General features: G+C 47.9%; 1 protein-coding gene across 2 annotated transcripts in view; it reads left to right on the forward strand.

The window, feature by feature from the left end:
• KDM2A (lysine demethylase 2A) overlaps positions 1-15,520 on the forward strand; it is a 98,338-nt gene that overhangs the window by 75,479 nt on the left and 7,339 nt on the right. For both annotated transcript variants that reach the window (XM_036762206.1, XM_036762205.1), the window contains exons 12-15: positions 3,008-3,402; positions 12,639-12,722; positions 14,392-14,658; positions 15,076-15,207. In XM_036762206.1, the coding sequence (XP_036618101.1) occupies positions 3,008-3,402; positions 12,639-12,722; positions 14,392-14,658; positions 15,076-15,207 (878 nt within the window). The remainder of the gene's footprint in view (positions 1-3,007; positions 3,403-12,638; positions 12,723-14,391; positions 14,659-15,075; positions 15,208-15,520) is intronic.

The following is a 15,520-nucleotide window of genomic DNA, read 5'->3' on the forward strand; positions in this document are numbered from 1 at the left end:
CTTGGCCAGTGAGAAGTCCGGCCGTGGTGAGCAAAGCCTGAAAGCTGCACCTTGCAGGACTCAGAGCTTGTAGGAGGAGCACAGTAGCTCTCTACAGGTGGGGGTGGGGGTGGGGGGGTTAAAATTGGTTTTTTGGTTTATTTGGCCCCAGAGGCAGAACTACGAACCCCCAGTGGAAGCTAAAAGCATTTCTGGGAGACAAAAGGTCCACAGGCTGCCGTGGAGAGGCGCTTAGTGCTTTCTTTTCCTTGTTCATGGAGGTCAGTCAGTTAGCAAGTATTTATTAAGCACCTGCTATGTGCAAGGCACTGGGAATCGAAGTACAAAAACAGAAATAATTCCTGCTCACAACAAACAGACACCCTGATACATGTAAGAGTATCTACAGTATAAAGTGAGTGAATATGAGCATATCATGTATGACCTATGTGAGATGGTTTCCCCTCCAGGGGAGGAGAACGGAGAATTTGGAACTCCAGATTTTAAAAAATGAATTTTAAAATTTGTTTTTACATGTAAATGGGAAGAAATAAAAATTATTCAGAAAAATGTGTGCATATATATAATAAGACATATGTATCACAATGCTATATTATACACACATTTTATTATGTATGTGTACACATACATAGTAACTTTACAAGTTGATAAATATTACTCCTAAACTGTCTTGTATTTTAATATGTTATGCATATAATACATGTACATTATGCATATTATATATGTGTGTGTGTGTGTGTGTGTGTGTGTGTGTGTGTGTGTGTGTGTGTGTGTGTGTGTTGTGTGTGTAGTGTCCAAAAGTCTTAGTGTGGTTTTAAGCCTTAATAGTTTGAAATAATGTTTGATGCTTCAGCTTTCTTCTTCCTAAGACAGCTGTTTATGTCCTGTAGCCACTTATCAATTGGAGAATGGCCCTTATTCTTATAAATTTGAACCAGTTCCCTATGTATCTTAAATATTAGAGCTTTATTACCTTGAGGCTGCACTAAGGCTTTGGACTAAGACTTCTTCATATTTATTAACTTATAATAAAATGCACAAATCGACCAGTAAAACTGCAAACTTTTTAATTAATTTTATGTTACTAAACATGTATGTGTCATATAGAATAAATACAAGCTTGTATGGGAAGGAGGGAGGGCACAAGCATATGTAGGGCTGAGGATCAGGAAAGGTTTCACACTGAAAGAGGTGCCTGGACTACACCCTAGAGGAAGAGAGTGACCCTCTGAGGTGGAGGTGATGAGGTACGCTGTAGGCATGGGGGACACTGGCGAAAGTCACAGAGATGGTAGAGAGAGGGTGAGGCTCAGAGAGAAGGACAGTTTGTCTGTTACAGAATACAGTACACAGACAGGTTGGCAGCAAGCCACAAAGGGCTTTAAAAAAGTAAACAGTTTACATTTTGTGCTGGAGGCAATGGGAAGCCACTAGAGTTGGTTGAGTAGTAGAGTCCCATGGTCAGAACTGAGCCTCAGGGCAGGGGTCAGGTGGAAGAAGGGGAGCCTCGAGGCTGGGACACCAGTGGGGAAGCCCTTGGTCTGGGGAGAAGTGATGAGAGACACTATTAGGGTGTTAACTGTGTGCATGAAGAGAAGGGAGTGGAGGTGAGAAATGGGAGAGTAGACATGGAGAGATTGGTCCGCTGATTGGATTCACACAGTAAAGGGAGCGTCAGGGGTCAAGGACAATGCCAAGATTACAGTGGAAGGGAGACTGGTGGCATCAACAGAAGCAGGTAAGTTGGGAAGAGGATTCAGATTTAGGGAGAAAGATGGTGAGTCAAGTTTTAGATGGGTCAAGTCTAAGATCTCTCCCTGACATAGTGTTTGAAATGTCCAATAAATAATAGGGGCTGTGGGACCGAAGTTTGGGGGAGAGAGTAGGGACAGCTATGCCAGTCTGAGAGTTGTCTTTACAGAGGTGGTGGTTGGCCCTCTCTATGGGAGCTGATCATCGTCATATCTTACTGTTACGAAGAAAGAGATTAGAGGAAGGGAAACAAAGAAGGACCAGACAGAACCTTGGATGGATCCCCATGGTTGGGAGACAGGCTGTGGATTACAAGCCAGCAGTGGAGACTGAGAAGCAGCAGTTAGATAGGTTGAAGGCAAACCCAGAGAGGCAAGTATGTCTGAGAAGAAGGGCCACAGATGCCACCGATAGGTTGATAAGGAATAGATCACCAGAAAGTTTGGGATGGCTCCTGTGGGAAATGAGAGGGAATTAGGGAAGAGTCAAATGATTGAGTTGCTGCTGGGAGAGCTCAGTTGAGGTTGGATAAATGAATTTATAATGTAAACATCCAGCACAGTGAGACTTTCCCAGGTTCATTCACTGGCTTGTCACGTACAGAAGGAAGCTGAAGTTTGGACAAAGAAGGGTAGCAGCAGTACAGGGGGATGAGGAGTTCAGAAGCTGAGGACAACAGAGACCTGAAATGACTATTAGGTTCAGTTTGGAGAGGAGCAAAAGTGAAGTCAGAACAGAAGTAAATGGTCTGAGAAAGTACTGGGGGCTGAAGGGAAGGGTGAAGATTAGCTTTAGGAGGAGAAGCCCTGGGTGAGGCGGAAGGCCAGGAGGGCAGTGGTCTGGTATGGATATAGTCGAATTCCTACTGAAGGCAGTGGAACCCTTGTAGTGGCCTGATCCAGTGTGGGATCCTCCCTGTGTGGCTGAGGGGCGTGAAGGCAGAGGAAATGGGGAGGGAGGAAGGTCTCCCTCACCCAGAGGCCCAAGCAGTGTTTGTTTAGGACAGGATGCAGCACATTCCTGCTCAGGTCCAGGGCTGTAGCAGACCTTGGCGTCCCTTCCAAGCCACATGCCGTGGAATTCTGAAAAGAGAGATTCAGCTTTAATATAGACTGACCTACTGAACTCACTTTGTCTCAAAATGCAAGCCTTTAGGCCATCGTAACCTCAATGTCTCTCCCATGTTAACTTTTACATGGGATCCCCTAAAGCACTATCTTGTGTTCTTATTCTGTTTTCTTCTCTGCCTCTGCAGATTTGGAGTTAAATGGTTTGGAATCTGGAAGCGTAGATGAGGAGGCTTCAGAGAAGGAGCCGAGGCGCCTGAGCAGCCGACGCTCCATCCTCACCAGCCCCATGGCCAACGGAGTCAATGTGGATTATGATGGGCTGGGCAAAACCTGTAGGAACCTGCCAGGGCTGAAGAGAACCTTGTCGGTGGACTCATCTTCAGAATCTGGCCGGAGCTCCCACAACGGTCAAGTGTGGGATCCTCAGTGTAGCCCCCGGAAGGACAAGCAGATTCACCTAACTCATTTTGAGCTGGAAGGTCTCCGGTGCCTTGTCGATAAGCTAGAGTCACTGCCGTTACACAAGAAATGTGTCCCAACGGGGATCGAAGACGAAGACGCTCTCATTGCTGATGTCAAGGTGAGGCCCCTGTTCCGCACGGGACAACAGGCTGAGTGGACCGACATCCAAGGAAGGGCCAGTGGTGGTGCCCAGCTTCTGGGCTGGAGGAGGGGGGAGGAGAGTGATGGGAGGTGTGGTATAGGGGCAGTTTTCTCTGATACTGTTATTTGTAGCATCTTTCTATGGATTCCTGACTCGTGCCATCTTGTACAAGTACTTTCAGATCTTGCTGATGTGGTATCAGAGTACCAGGCAGACTTTGGTGAGATTTAGGCAAGGCTTAGTCTGTCTATCCCTGCTTCATCGACCTTGGTCAACAAAAAGATTGCATGCTCAGTAAAGGAAGTTTTTATTTGAAATCTGTTAGATTTCATTTCAAAGAAGCTATTTGAAAAACAGTAGCCATTAAGAGAAATAGATTGGATTTCAGGTTAAAGTTAAAAAGTTACTCCTTTTCCTAGAAACTGTGTGACATGTTTATCACTAAAAAGTGGACTCTGCTGGTACAATTTAGCTGTTGAGAATTTTATCAAGAAATAAAGGGCTATACTAGACTTAAGCCACATGTGTGGCACCTGTGACCACTGGGTGTGCTCTTCTAGCAAACAGAGAAAGGTAACAGAAGTGTCCAGATTGCCACTTGGAACTTTAGCTGAGCCTCACCTGAGCCAGCAGGCCTTTCTCCCTAGTGTGTTATTGCTGGTTAGAGCACTGTCTGTCTTGGGATTAGACAGTGCTTATGTCACGCTTGAAAACCAGCAAGGGATAACTTTCACTCCTCTTCATTAACCTTAGACTCTTCTCACACTGATAAAAGGACCTTGGGCCCTTTCTGGAGACTCAGATTTAAGCTACCCTACTAAAACAGGCCCTCATTCATCCTGCGAAACATTTCTAGAACCTTTATTTCATTCCTTTGTAGTGTCTGTTCGCCTCCCTACCTCCTGAGTCCTTTGGATTCTCTGAAGGACTCTTGACATCTTCTCCAGCCTATTGAAAGGATCGTTCTACATTTTCTTGGGTTGCCATGAAGAACAAATCTCGCTTGATTACTTCTAATCTTACCTATTCTTAAACTTGAGTATCTGTTGATATTTTCCAGTGAACAAGGTTATAGTAAATTATAACCCATCTTAATACAGTAGCAAGGTTCCTTACATGGTATATTTGGTATAGTCTTCTGTATCTGGAATCCTTTGGCCTATCACACATGTCCTCATTTACATCTGTCTCCCAAAAAAAGGAAAATTTCCTAGGAATATATGAGTAATCTGAAACTCAGTCTTTTTTTAAAAAAAATTTTAGTAAATACTTTCATTATATGAACATCAAAGGCCAAAGAAATTTTTAAAAGTTATTCCAGAAGATAATATGAAGATATGAATAACTAGAAAGGAAAAGAAATCTTTAGGGATTTATTTCCAGTTTCTAATAAGTGTGGTAAATATCCTGTAGATCTTTTCAGCTTGTGTAAGAACTTATAAGAAATAGTTACGGATTGAACTAAATCAAGGTGGATTAAATTTTCCTAATTAGTACTCTTCCATCTCCCGTTTCGGATTCACTTTTCTTTTGGCCATCTACATGGAGCTAAGAGGCCTCCTTTCTTCTGCAGTCTCAGAGAGGATACTTCCCAGCTTAGGGATGGCATCTGTCTCTCCCTCCATTGAAGACTAGAATATAATTTCATTTCATAACCAATGGGTGAAATTGAGGAGAAGGTAGAAGACAAGCTGAGCAGACAGAGAAAGAAGTATGGGAGAAGTTGAGGTCAGAAGTGCAAGGTCCTCATTTCAGGAGGGGAAGCATGTGGACATGTAGAAGGGCCTGGGGATCAGAAGGGGCCCCAGTGCCATGCTGTTAGTGAGCACCTTCCTCGAATCACCTGTAAGCTAGGTCAGCTCAGCATTAGAGAGGTGAGGAATGCAGAATGTTATCCTGACGTGGGAAAAGAGCCTCCAGAATTCCACACAGCTTGAGTTGTGGGAGGATTCATTTGAGGTCAGTTCCTAGTTTCATTACTATACCCGACTGAACCATCTTTTACCAAGATTCTAAACCCTCTTTACTGTTCATTGTGTTCATCACTTCTTGGGGCAGCCACCAAGCCAGCCAACACTTACTAAGCACTGACTGTGTACCAGGCACCAGACTAAGTCCTGGGGATCCAAAGAAAGGCACAAGCAACCCAGGCCCTCAAAGGATTCCCATCAGAGTGAGAGCACACAGCACAGAAACACCTGAGTCCACAGAAGATCTATGCCGGCTAAATTGGAGGCAGTCTTAGAGGGAAGGCCCTGGCATTGAGAGGGGCCAGGAAAGGGGAGATTTGAACTGAGACTGGCAGGAGTCCAGGGGGTGGAGATGAGGAAGAAGAATATTCCAGGCAAAAGGACACAGTCAGAAGATGGAGTGTCTTGTTTAAGGACCAGCAGGGAGGCCAGAGTCACTGGGGAGTAAGAAGGAAGAAGTCTCGTGGGGTGGGAGCAGCCCAGGTGGTGAAGAGCTTTCAGAGCCAAGCAGAAGATTTTGTGTTTGATACTGACCAGAATAGGGAGCCATTAGAATTGAGTGAATAGGGGAATCACATGATCAGACCTAAACCTTAGGAAGTCAGTGCATTCTCATGGTGGGTCACTGTATAATTTGAAGGCGTTTGGTCCATGCAGTAATCATATCATGGAGTTGGGAGGGAGGAGGGTCCCGGAGGCAAAGGAGAAAACTTAGGCCCAGAGAGGAGCATTAACTCGCCATAGGACCCACAGCTAGCTAGTGCCTCAAAGGCAATCCCTCGTCCTATGTTCTCAGCCCAGCTGTGCTGGCTAAGACATGACCACATTGGCTTCTGCTGACAGTGTGGACATTGTGTGTGCCCAGGTAACCTTCAGAGAGTGTTCTTTAAACTTCTTTGTAAAATTTCTCAATTCCTGTCTCACAGGCCCTTTGGGTCTGGCTACCATTAAGTTTCTTAACTCTTAGATTCTGTGGATTCAAATAAACTTTTCTTGCACAGTCACTGCCCTCCCTTAGAATGTTAAAGAGATCTATTGAAATAAATTATGAGCAAAGGAAAACCAATTTTATAATCTCCTGGAAGAAGAGAATGAATGGTTCATGACATATTTTATTGGGTTTTGTTTTATTTTTTAAAGTCAGTAAAATCCCTTGAGTGGTTCATCAGCATGGTCATGTATCATCATTGCTAGTCCCTGAAAAGCTAGTGTTGAGGCCTATCGTAAAATCTCTCTGGGCCTCAGTTTCCTCATCTGCCAAGTAAGGGAGTGGGACCACTTGTTCTCAAAGTCCCCTTTCCAGCTCTAAATCATGACTACGTCTTCTTTTACCTAATATGCCCAAAGGGGTTAAGAGTCATAGAAACAAAATAAGGTTAGGTTGAGATCCAAGGTAGGCCATGCAGAGATGTGTGACCATGGTTCACAAAAAACCAGGAAAAGGCATCCTAGGAAATCAGCAGGGGATATGCTACCTCTCAGTGTAGGAAGGATGGAAGGCTGGATGAAGAATTCCCAGGTGCTGGTTTCTGTCACGTGGCAAGCACAGGTGTCAGAAGATCAGGGCTTAAAATGGTGGGGAGTAAACAGTAGAAAGTGGGGAAGCCCTTTGAAGGGGGCTCAGAATTAGGGGCTCCTCAGTGACAGTCGTGACCTTGGCGCACCCTCTTTGATTCCTCTCTCTAGAGATAGTCTCATTGTGACCCAACAGTTGTGCCCCAACATCCAGATCTGGCTCTTACTGGGTGTCAAGTTCCCACTAGCATTTAAATCTAACAGAGGTATGAAAATGTTGTTTATGTTTGACAAATAAAAGGCTGCAGAAGTGTCGGATCCTGTGGAACAGACTTAGTGCCCAGTTGGGGCTTCTGCTCTGTCCCCCTTCTGGCATTGGGGACTTCACTGCAGTCCCTGAAAGGTCACACATGGAGATGCTGTGGGGGGTGGCCCAAGGTTTATGTTCTGGTCAAATGAGACATGGCCTAGCACACAGCAGGTGCTTAATGAATGCGTGTTTCCTTCCTTCCTTCCTTTCTTCCTTCCTTTTGGTTCTGGGACCTGCTGCCTACCTGACTTTCCTTCTCTGGACCTTAAGTTTCCTCCTCTATAAGCGGGAGCTCAGACCAGATCCACCTTTAAATCTAGGTTCTGGTGAAACCCAGGGTGAACACACCGGACCAGTTCAACCATTCCTACAAAGTAGAACAGGCAAATTACAGTGTATTATTCCCCCATGAACCAGCCTCTAAGAGCCAGACTTCACTAATTTATTGGCAGTAACTTGAGGTGGTACTCATTTGGAATGGCCATGAGGCCTCCTGAATTGTACACGTGCCACAGACATCTTGGGGGTGGAGGAGAAGCCTACTTGGGTACTTGGGGAATTAGGATGTCGTGTACGTCATTGTGCTTGCTGCCCATTGATTTAGGCCTTTACTTTCATCTGTGAATGATCAGAATCGTGGAAGGGGCCTTGGGGATCTGCTTGTCGGGGTCTCTCCGTTGATTGATGGGATTGGAACCCAGGTCCTTCCAGCCCACTGTTTTCACTTTGTTTGTTCTAACTAATTTGCAGAAGTATTTTTCTATCCATCTTGTATTTGAGGTTAGTGAGAAGGCAGAACTAGACGTGACTCCTCGAGGAGTTTCCCTCTCCCTGTGCCCTGCTGGGCTCTGCCTCCAAGAGCACTTCTGCTTGCTCAGACTTGTGCTTTTGTTCAGAGTACATTTTGAAAGTTGTGCTTTCGTGGGCCCTCAAGATCGGTTAAAGGCCCCCGAGTGACTTTGATGTTTAAAAGTAGGCTTGTGTCTCCTTTGTAATCTGAAGCATTCGGCCTAGATGACCTCCAGGGTTTTTGCCACTCTGTGTCTACTGTCCTGTGATCCCATAAAAATATTTTAAGTACAAACTGAGAAGAACTCTTTAAATCTTGGGGCCTTATGATCTGTACACCAGAGAGGCTTAGGGACAGTAATAGGAAGAACAGAAGAAGCTGGCGGCTCTGCCATACCCAAGTGTTCTACCTTAGTAAACAGCTTGGGAAATTAGTCTCTTCAAAGGGCTGCCCCTGTCACAGATGGGCCCCCGAAAACATGGGCCCCCGAAAACACTCCCCTCCCCTGTGCACGTACATATACGCACTTGGCATAGAATTGCACTCCTTTCAACAGTATCTTTGGAGAGAAACAGATCTCTGTTGTAGGCAGCTTTAGAAGTGCATTTAGTACTTTTTGAAGCAAACATTTAATTATTCAAGAATCTGTTGCCTTGGTATGATGCCTGGCACATAATGGGTCCTTAATAAAGCTCCTCATATGAGGGCACCAATCCTCTGGGAATCACAGGGAATCAGATTAACATTTCAGTCTGCACTTCCCAAGAGTGACAAAACAAACAGCATTAAAGCTTTGACTTGGGCCTTGGCAGCAGGGGTGGTGGGCATCTTCTGCCATCCAAGTACCTAATGGCTGGAGAGTGGGCTTCCCCAAGGGACTATGGGAACAGAGAGACTGTCACCCTTGGGGCAGAGTGGGAAATGTGTCATGGTGACAGGAAAAGGTTAAGTTGGAGAAATGAGATTGGATGAGGGAGGAAAGACTCTCGGACAGAGACATGGTGGAGACACTTTTGAGGGTGACAGCAGTGACTCTCTTAGGGTCATTGAGTTTCCTCACTGTGATAGAAATGAGAAAACCATGATTTGTTAGGAAGGGTGAGCCTAGAATCCTAGAACGCTTGAGTTGGAAGGGACCAAAGGAGTTGATTGTAGATGTCATTATTTTCTAGCACAAAGGTGTGCATTTTAGGTGATCTGCCCCAGAATGGGCACTGAAGTTGGTCCGCACTGGAGCCTGGATGCTTCAGGAAGAACAAACACTGGTTGTCTCTGGCTAGGATTCTGGCTTAAGGTCGGAGCTAGCCATGAGTGCAAGAAGAAGGGAGGCCAGATCACCACAAACAGGCCCAGTTCAAAGTATTTTAAGACTGTTTATTGTGTCGCTTGGTAGGGGGTGAGGCGCAGCAGGAGGGGGAAGTGAGCAGGCAGTGGCTCCAACAATATGGGGTGACATGGTAGAGAAGAGGGTGGGTGTGTGCTTGTGTGTGTGCACGCGCGTGCGCGTGTGAGACAAGGACAAATGTGGGGCAGGGTTGTACACACGCCGCAGAATGGGTTAAAGCCTTGTCCTTTCTCTGGCGCCTTGAAAGGCTGCCACATCGAACCCTCCAGGGGCTGGCCCAGGGTTCTCCTATTGCAGTGGTGGTGGGAGGGAGCTGCTGGGTCTGGTGGAGGAGTTTGCCTCCTAGGCTAGGAGTTTCGGCCAATCACAGAGCAGAGAGTGGTAGGAGAACACGCCCCCTCCCAGCTCTGCAGCAGAACGCCTGGGCCCTCCTGCCTTTGCTGCTCTCCCCACCGGCAGCCCCCTTCCCCTCTCTCTTATCTTTTTCTCTCTCTTCTTTCCTCCTGCCTCTTTCTCTCTTTCCTTTCTTCCCATCTCTTGCCCCTTTCTAATTCTATTCTCTCCTCTCCTCCTCTTTCTCTCTCCTCCTCCCCGTCCCTGTCCCTATCTCTCCCCCCCCATCTCTCTCTTCCTCTCTCCCTCTCTCCACTTCTCTCTCTCCTCCTCTTACCTCTCTCACTCCCCTTTTCCCAGTTTCCCTCCTCCCCTCTTTCTCTGCTCTCTCTCTCCCTCTCCTCTTCTCTCCTCTCCTCTTCTCTTCTCTTCTCTTCTCTTCTCTTCTCTTCTCTTCTCTTCTCTTCTCTTCTCTTCTCTTCTCTCTCTCTCTCTCTCTCTCTCTCTCTCTCTCTCTCCTCTGCCATCTTCCGTTGCAAAGCATTTCTGGGAGCTGCATGTGAGTGACGCAGTAGCATTGTTCACAGGCACAGGAAGCCGTGACTGGGCTGAGCTGAAGGGCTGGAGACGGAGCTCACCCGCCTGCCTGCTGCTCCTCCGGGGGGCTTTGGAGCAGGCTTTCCGTAGCCCAGGGGCTTTGGGGACATCTGCACTTGTGCAGTACGTTCGAAATTTCAGAGATAGAAAATCCACGTAGCTCAGGACAACTTCCAGCGCAAACAATCAAACAAAGGCTGGAGAAACTTGAACCAAGAGTCGCTGCGGCTCCGGAGGGACAAGAACCCCAAGGTCAAGGCAGTCGGTGAAGCTTTTCAGGTTTGGGGGGGGCTGAAACTGGGGCGTTTGTTCGGGGAGGGGGAAGGACAGTGCTGGGGCCCCTGCCTTGCGCCATCCGTGGTGCCTTTGCTCTGTGGGAAGTGCTGTGGGGGAGTCCTGGCTTTTCTCCTGCCTGCCCTGCTGCACCCACCACCCTGAGGGCCTTTGCTGATTCACTGCTGGCCTCCTTCCCCTCCCTTTTTTTTTTTTTTTTTTTTTCCAGGGAAAATACTTTGGTTTGAAGGTTTCCCACACTGTCTGGGGCTTTGGGGGTATGTCAGCCTGTCTGTCTTTAACGAGTGAAGGGTGTTGGCTGCTTTGTACAGTCCTTCCCTGAAGGGCCTCAGCTAGAGCCTGCCCACAGCTTCAGAGGGAAGCAGAGTGTGAGGGCTTGTGGGAATGGCCCCTTTGAAAGACCAGACCTTGGAAGGAAATCTGCCCACACATATCACCCCCATCCCTCCCTTCACACCCCCCCTTGGAGGAGAACAGTTGGTCGGGTTCCCCTCCGTCCCCTTAACCTAAATGCAGATCTCAGAGTGAGCAAGCGCAGTCTGTTTTGTTCAGAGTGGAAAGTCCCTGTTTGTGGACAGCTCGGTTCTGCTCAGGCAGAGGAAATGGGCAGCCGCCTGTGCAGAAGGTCTCCAGAGGGAGGCGAGGCTGGGCGGGGAGCGGCGGGGGAGGGGAAGCTCACCTCATTCCCAAGCCACATTTTGAATGCATCTTAATTTTTCACCCTGGGGAGATTAAGAGCCTAGTCCTGAGCCTTGTCCCACGTGGCACTGACACCCCGCCTCCTCACCCCTACACTGTGTGGTGCTAACAGGAGGCTCCAGAATATGATGCCATAGCAACACGAAGTAAATAAAACACGTCTGCAAATGGAGTCAGTTTGGGGGAGGGTAAGATGCATCTGGAGACTTGGCCTGGGAAATATTTGTTGGGAGCTTCCTGAGTAAGGGGTTATGCCAGGCACCAGTTCTGGGGGCTTTGGGGCCTGGGGTAGCTAGAGCTGAGAGATTGTCCTTGCTTCAGGAAATCTAGAGAGTGATTCTTAAAGGTTCCAGGAGAGAGGCCGCTGGCTAACATGGTCCGTACAGCCGTGGGAGGGAAGAAGGGTGCCACCTTTCTTGAATGTTCAGTTACTGCCTTTGGGCTTATGAGGTCAGCAAAGCAAAGATCTTCTTTCACCTGCTGGAAAGGCTTGGTCTCAAGGTTTTTATATCCGGGTATCGATGCGGTATTTGTTTCAAAGGTCTGAAAACATGGCACATGTAAATCTGCCCTAGATCAGTTATAATAACATTGCCTCCTGAATTATTTACCCCTGGACTGGTGCAGGGCAGAGGGGAACACATGGTGATTTGGTCTTCCTTTGTTCTTTTTAAATATTGATTGTCTGTATTCTGACCTTGAGAGCAGTGGTTTTTAAAGGTGGGGGTCCCTAAGAACCTTTCAGGGGTCCACAAGGTCAAATCCTAATAATTACTAAGGTATTTCTGATTCTATTATGGTGAATATCAATAGAACCCACATTAAAGCTCTTGGGCAGTAGGGGGCATCTTCAGTAATTCTCAAGAGTGTAGAGGACTCCTGAGATCCTCGAGGGTTAGCACCCTAAAGAGTCACGATACTGTTGGTGGTGACATATCGTTCTCGTGTGTCATTGTCGTCATTGGCAACCGCCCCCACCCCAGCAAAGGGAGGCCGTGATTGGCTGCCTGATGTCTCTGTAAAGGAGGGGTGGGGGTAGGAGGATATCAGGGAGCACCTTCCCTTAGAGGAATCCGATTGCCGATAGATAACTGGCTCCATGGTATTCCATTCCTGGGTCAATGGAGTTGACCTGTGGAAGGAGCAGGGAGGCAGAGAGCCCAGTGTCTGCCTGTGCACTACGTTAGACTGCGTTTCAACGATGACGCCACTGCCTCTGGTTTTCTTCTTCTGTGGTCAGCACCTAAATGCCAGTGGAGTGAGGAGTCTCACCCTCGCCCTTCTGGCCCTCGAGGCTCCCCGCGTGGAGCCTTGGCCCCCGTTCATGCTGCTCTGCTTTTCTCTCCCCTTTTCTCACAGATACTGCTAGAGGAGCTTGCCCATAGTGATCCCAAGTTAGCCCTCACTGGAGTCCCCATAGTACAGTGGCCCAAAAGGGACAAGGTAAGAGATTCTGTTCAACTTCATGCTTTTCCTGGGAGGCAGCAAGGAGCTTTCCTGGCTGGGGGCCAGAGCTGTTGCCTGACAACCTGCCCCAGTTCTGCTCGAGTTCTATGGCCAGGTTAGTCAGCCTTTACCAGGGGTGCTTCCCCAAGGACACTCCCATGCCAGGGTGCTTAAACTCTGGCCCTGGTGTGCTCAGTGAGTCCATCAAACCTTTTGGGGGGTGCTTTGGTTTTTTACAGAGTGGGTGAGGCACATGACGAAGACCTAAATCATGCCATTTTAAATTGGCTTTTTTTTTTTTTTGGTGGTAGTGGTGGTGGTGATGGTCATAAGGTCACTGTCACTTAAGATTTTCCTTAATTTTTTGGCTTAGTGAAAAAGAAGGAAAGCAGGCATGTGCTCCCTATGAACAGTTTGAGCCTTTTGTTTGGCAGAGGCATACAGTACTTTACTAAAATCCTTTTTTCCCATCTGATCATAAGCCTGGAACAGGATGTGTTTGAAGTGAGGGTCCTTGTGCTCCTCACCGTGACCCTGGAAATAAAGCTGACATGCACATCCTGACAGCAGAGTGTGACAGACCTACTGCCCCCTGATGTGCCAATACTGAACATGACGATGCCTGAGCCCCCTGGTAAACTTAAGCAGCTTGGGGTCCAATGGGTAGAGCGCTGAGCCTGGAGTCAGGAGATACCCAAGTTCAGATCTGGCCTTAAATATTTACTAGCTGTGTGACCCTGGGCAAGTCACTTCACCCTGTTTGCCTCCGTTTCCTCACCTGTAAAATGAGATTCTGATCGCACCTACCTTCCACAGTCATAAGGATCAAATGAGATATTTTTTGTAGGGTAAATGTGCTTAGCACACTGTTAAGCATACAGTAGGTGCTAATATCAATTCCTATTCTCTTTGGTCAGTTACTTTGGGTTATCATATCCATGCTATATGTAACAGTCTTATTTTAGAAAGAGTAGAGAGTTAGAGGAAGTTGAATATGGCTTCGGCCCTTAAAAAAAGCTAACAGAATTAATACAAACGTGTACACGTATGCACGTATATCCCTGTCACAACCCACCAGACCTTGGGTCACCACCGTCCTCCTGCCCTGCCTTCAGCTAGCCCCACCTGTCCCATGTCTTACTCCTGAGAACTGTGATCAACAGTGATTTCGTCTGCACCACCATCAGCACCAACTCTCTGTGTTAGAGGGTGCCTGGCCCATGTTAAGGGCTTAAATGTGAAGTATTCTGGGTATGGAAGGGAGTAGGACAGTCCCAGCCTTTAAGGTTGCAAGTACTTTGCATTCATGATCTCCATCGATCCCCACAACCCTGTGTGAGGTAGGTACTTTATGCTATCCTTGGTGTACAGAGGAAGAAACTGAAGCAGAGAGAGTTTGTGACTTAAGGGGCAAAGTCATGTCCAAGTCACACAGCTTGCATGTGTCAGGGGAAGGGCTTGACCTCGGGTCTCCCTGACCCCAGGTCTGGGACTGCAGTAGATGAGGTTAGCTTTGAAAAGCTTACAGAAGGTGAATCTCAGAGTTTTAAAGGCTAACAAGGAGGCAGTTTGGTGTAGAAAAAAGATCTGAGAAAGTGTCTCGCTGGTTTCTCTTCCCTGAGGAAAGCTCCTGGACCCAGCTGACCTCCCTATATTCTCTTTTCAGCTTAAATTCCCCACGCGGCCCAAGGTGAGGGTTCCCACCATTCCTATCACAAAGCCTCACACCATGAAGCCTGCTCCTCGACTGACCCCAGTAAGACCCGCTGCCTCGCCCATCGTCTCAGGAGCCCGGCGGCGGCGGGTTCGATGCCGGAAATGCAAGGCCTGTGTCCAAGGCGAGTGTGGTGTGTGCCACTACTGCAGGGACATGAAGAAGTTCGGGGGGCCTGGTCGCATGAAGCAGTCATGTGTCCTTCGGCAATGTCTGGCAGTGAGTGTTCCACTTTGCTCTGGGGGAGGGACTGTCTGAGTACCCAGGGTGGGTTGCAGAGGAGGTGGAGCCCAGGATGCTTTGTCCCTCTTCGGCAATCTCTGCCAAGGGATAGAAGCCAAAAGAGAAGGCATTTGGGGTTGCCTTCTCACTCTCATCCCCTCTTCACCCCATTCTTGCCCAGGGGGTCTGTGCAGATCAGAAAGGGGTATCATTGACTCAGGCTTTCACTGGACATTGAGCTGCTGCCCCCACCCCACCCCCAAACCCCCCAGTCTCGTGATTCTCTCACGAGATCTTCCTTTTGACGTCCCCTGACTTTTCTTGCCCTCTGAAGACTGGCCTTTGGGGCCTTGAGGAACCTAAGTAACTGCAAGCCTGCACTCTCCCTGGTTTCTCTCTTTGCTTCTCTCTTAGCCCCGACTACCTCATTCGGTCACGTGTTCTCTCTGTGGAGAGGTGGATCAGAATGAGGAAACCCAGGACTTTGAGAAGAAGCTCATGGAATGTTGTATCTGCAATGAGATCGTTCATCCTGGCTGCCTGCAGGTGAGAAAGCCCTCACTCCTTGGAAATGGGCAAACCAGAGGAATGAGGGGCACCTTTCAGGTGGAGGTCATTGGTGTACTGGTGGGAACTAGAGAAGATCTGGAATCACTTCCTATGTTCATTGCACACCATCGCCATGGGTGCTGTGACAGCCTTCCAGGCTCTTGTTGTCTACATCCTGTTGGGTCTTTGGCCATTCGGTCGTATGCCCTAGAGACTGAGGTCAACTCCAAGGTAGCTGTTTCCCCTCTTGGAATGGTGTTCCTGGTCAGAAAACAAGGACCTGGGAACAGTGATACCCCACCTCTAATGT

Source organism: Trichosurus vulpecula, chromosome 6, assembly GCF_011100635.1.
Source record: "Trichosurus vulpecula isolate mTriVul1 chromosome 6, mTriVul1.pri, whole genome shotgun sequence".
Lineage (NCBI taxonomy): Eukaryota > Metazoa > Chordata > Mammalia > Diprotodontia > Phalangeridae > Trichosurus > Trichosurus vulpecula.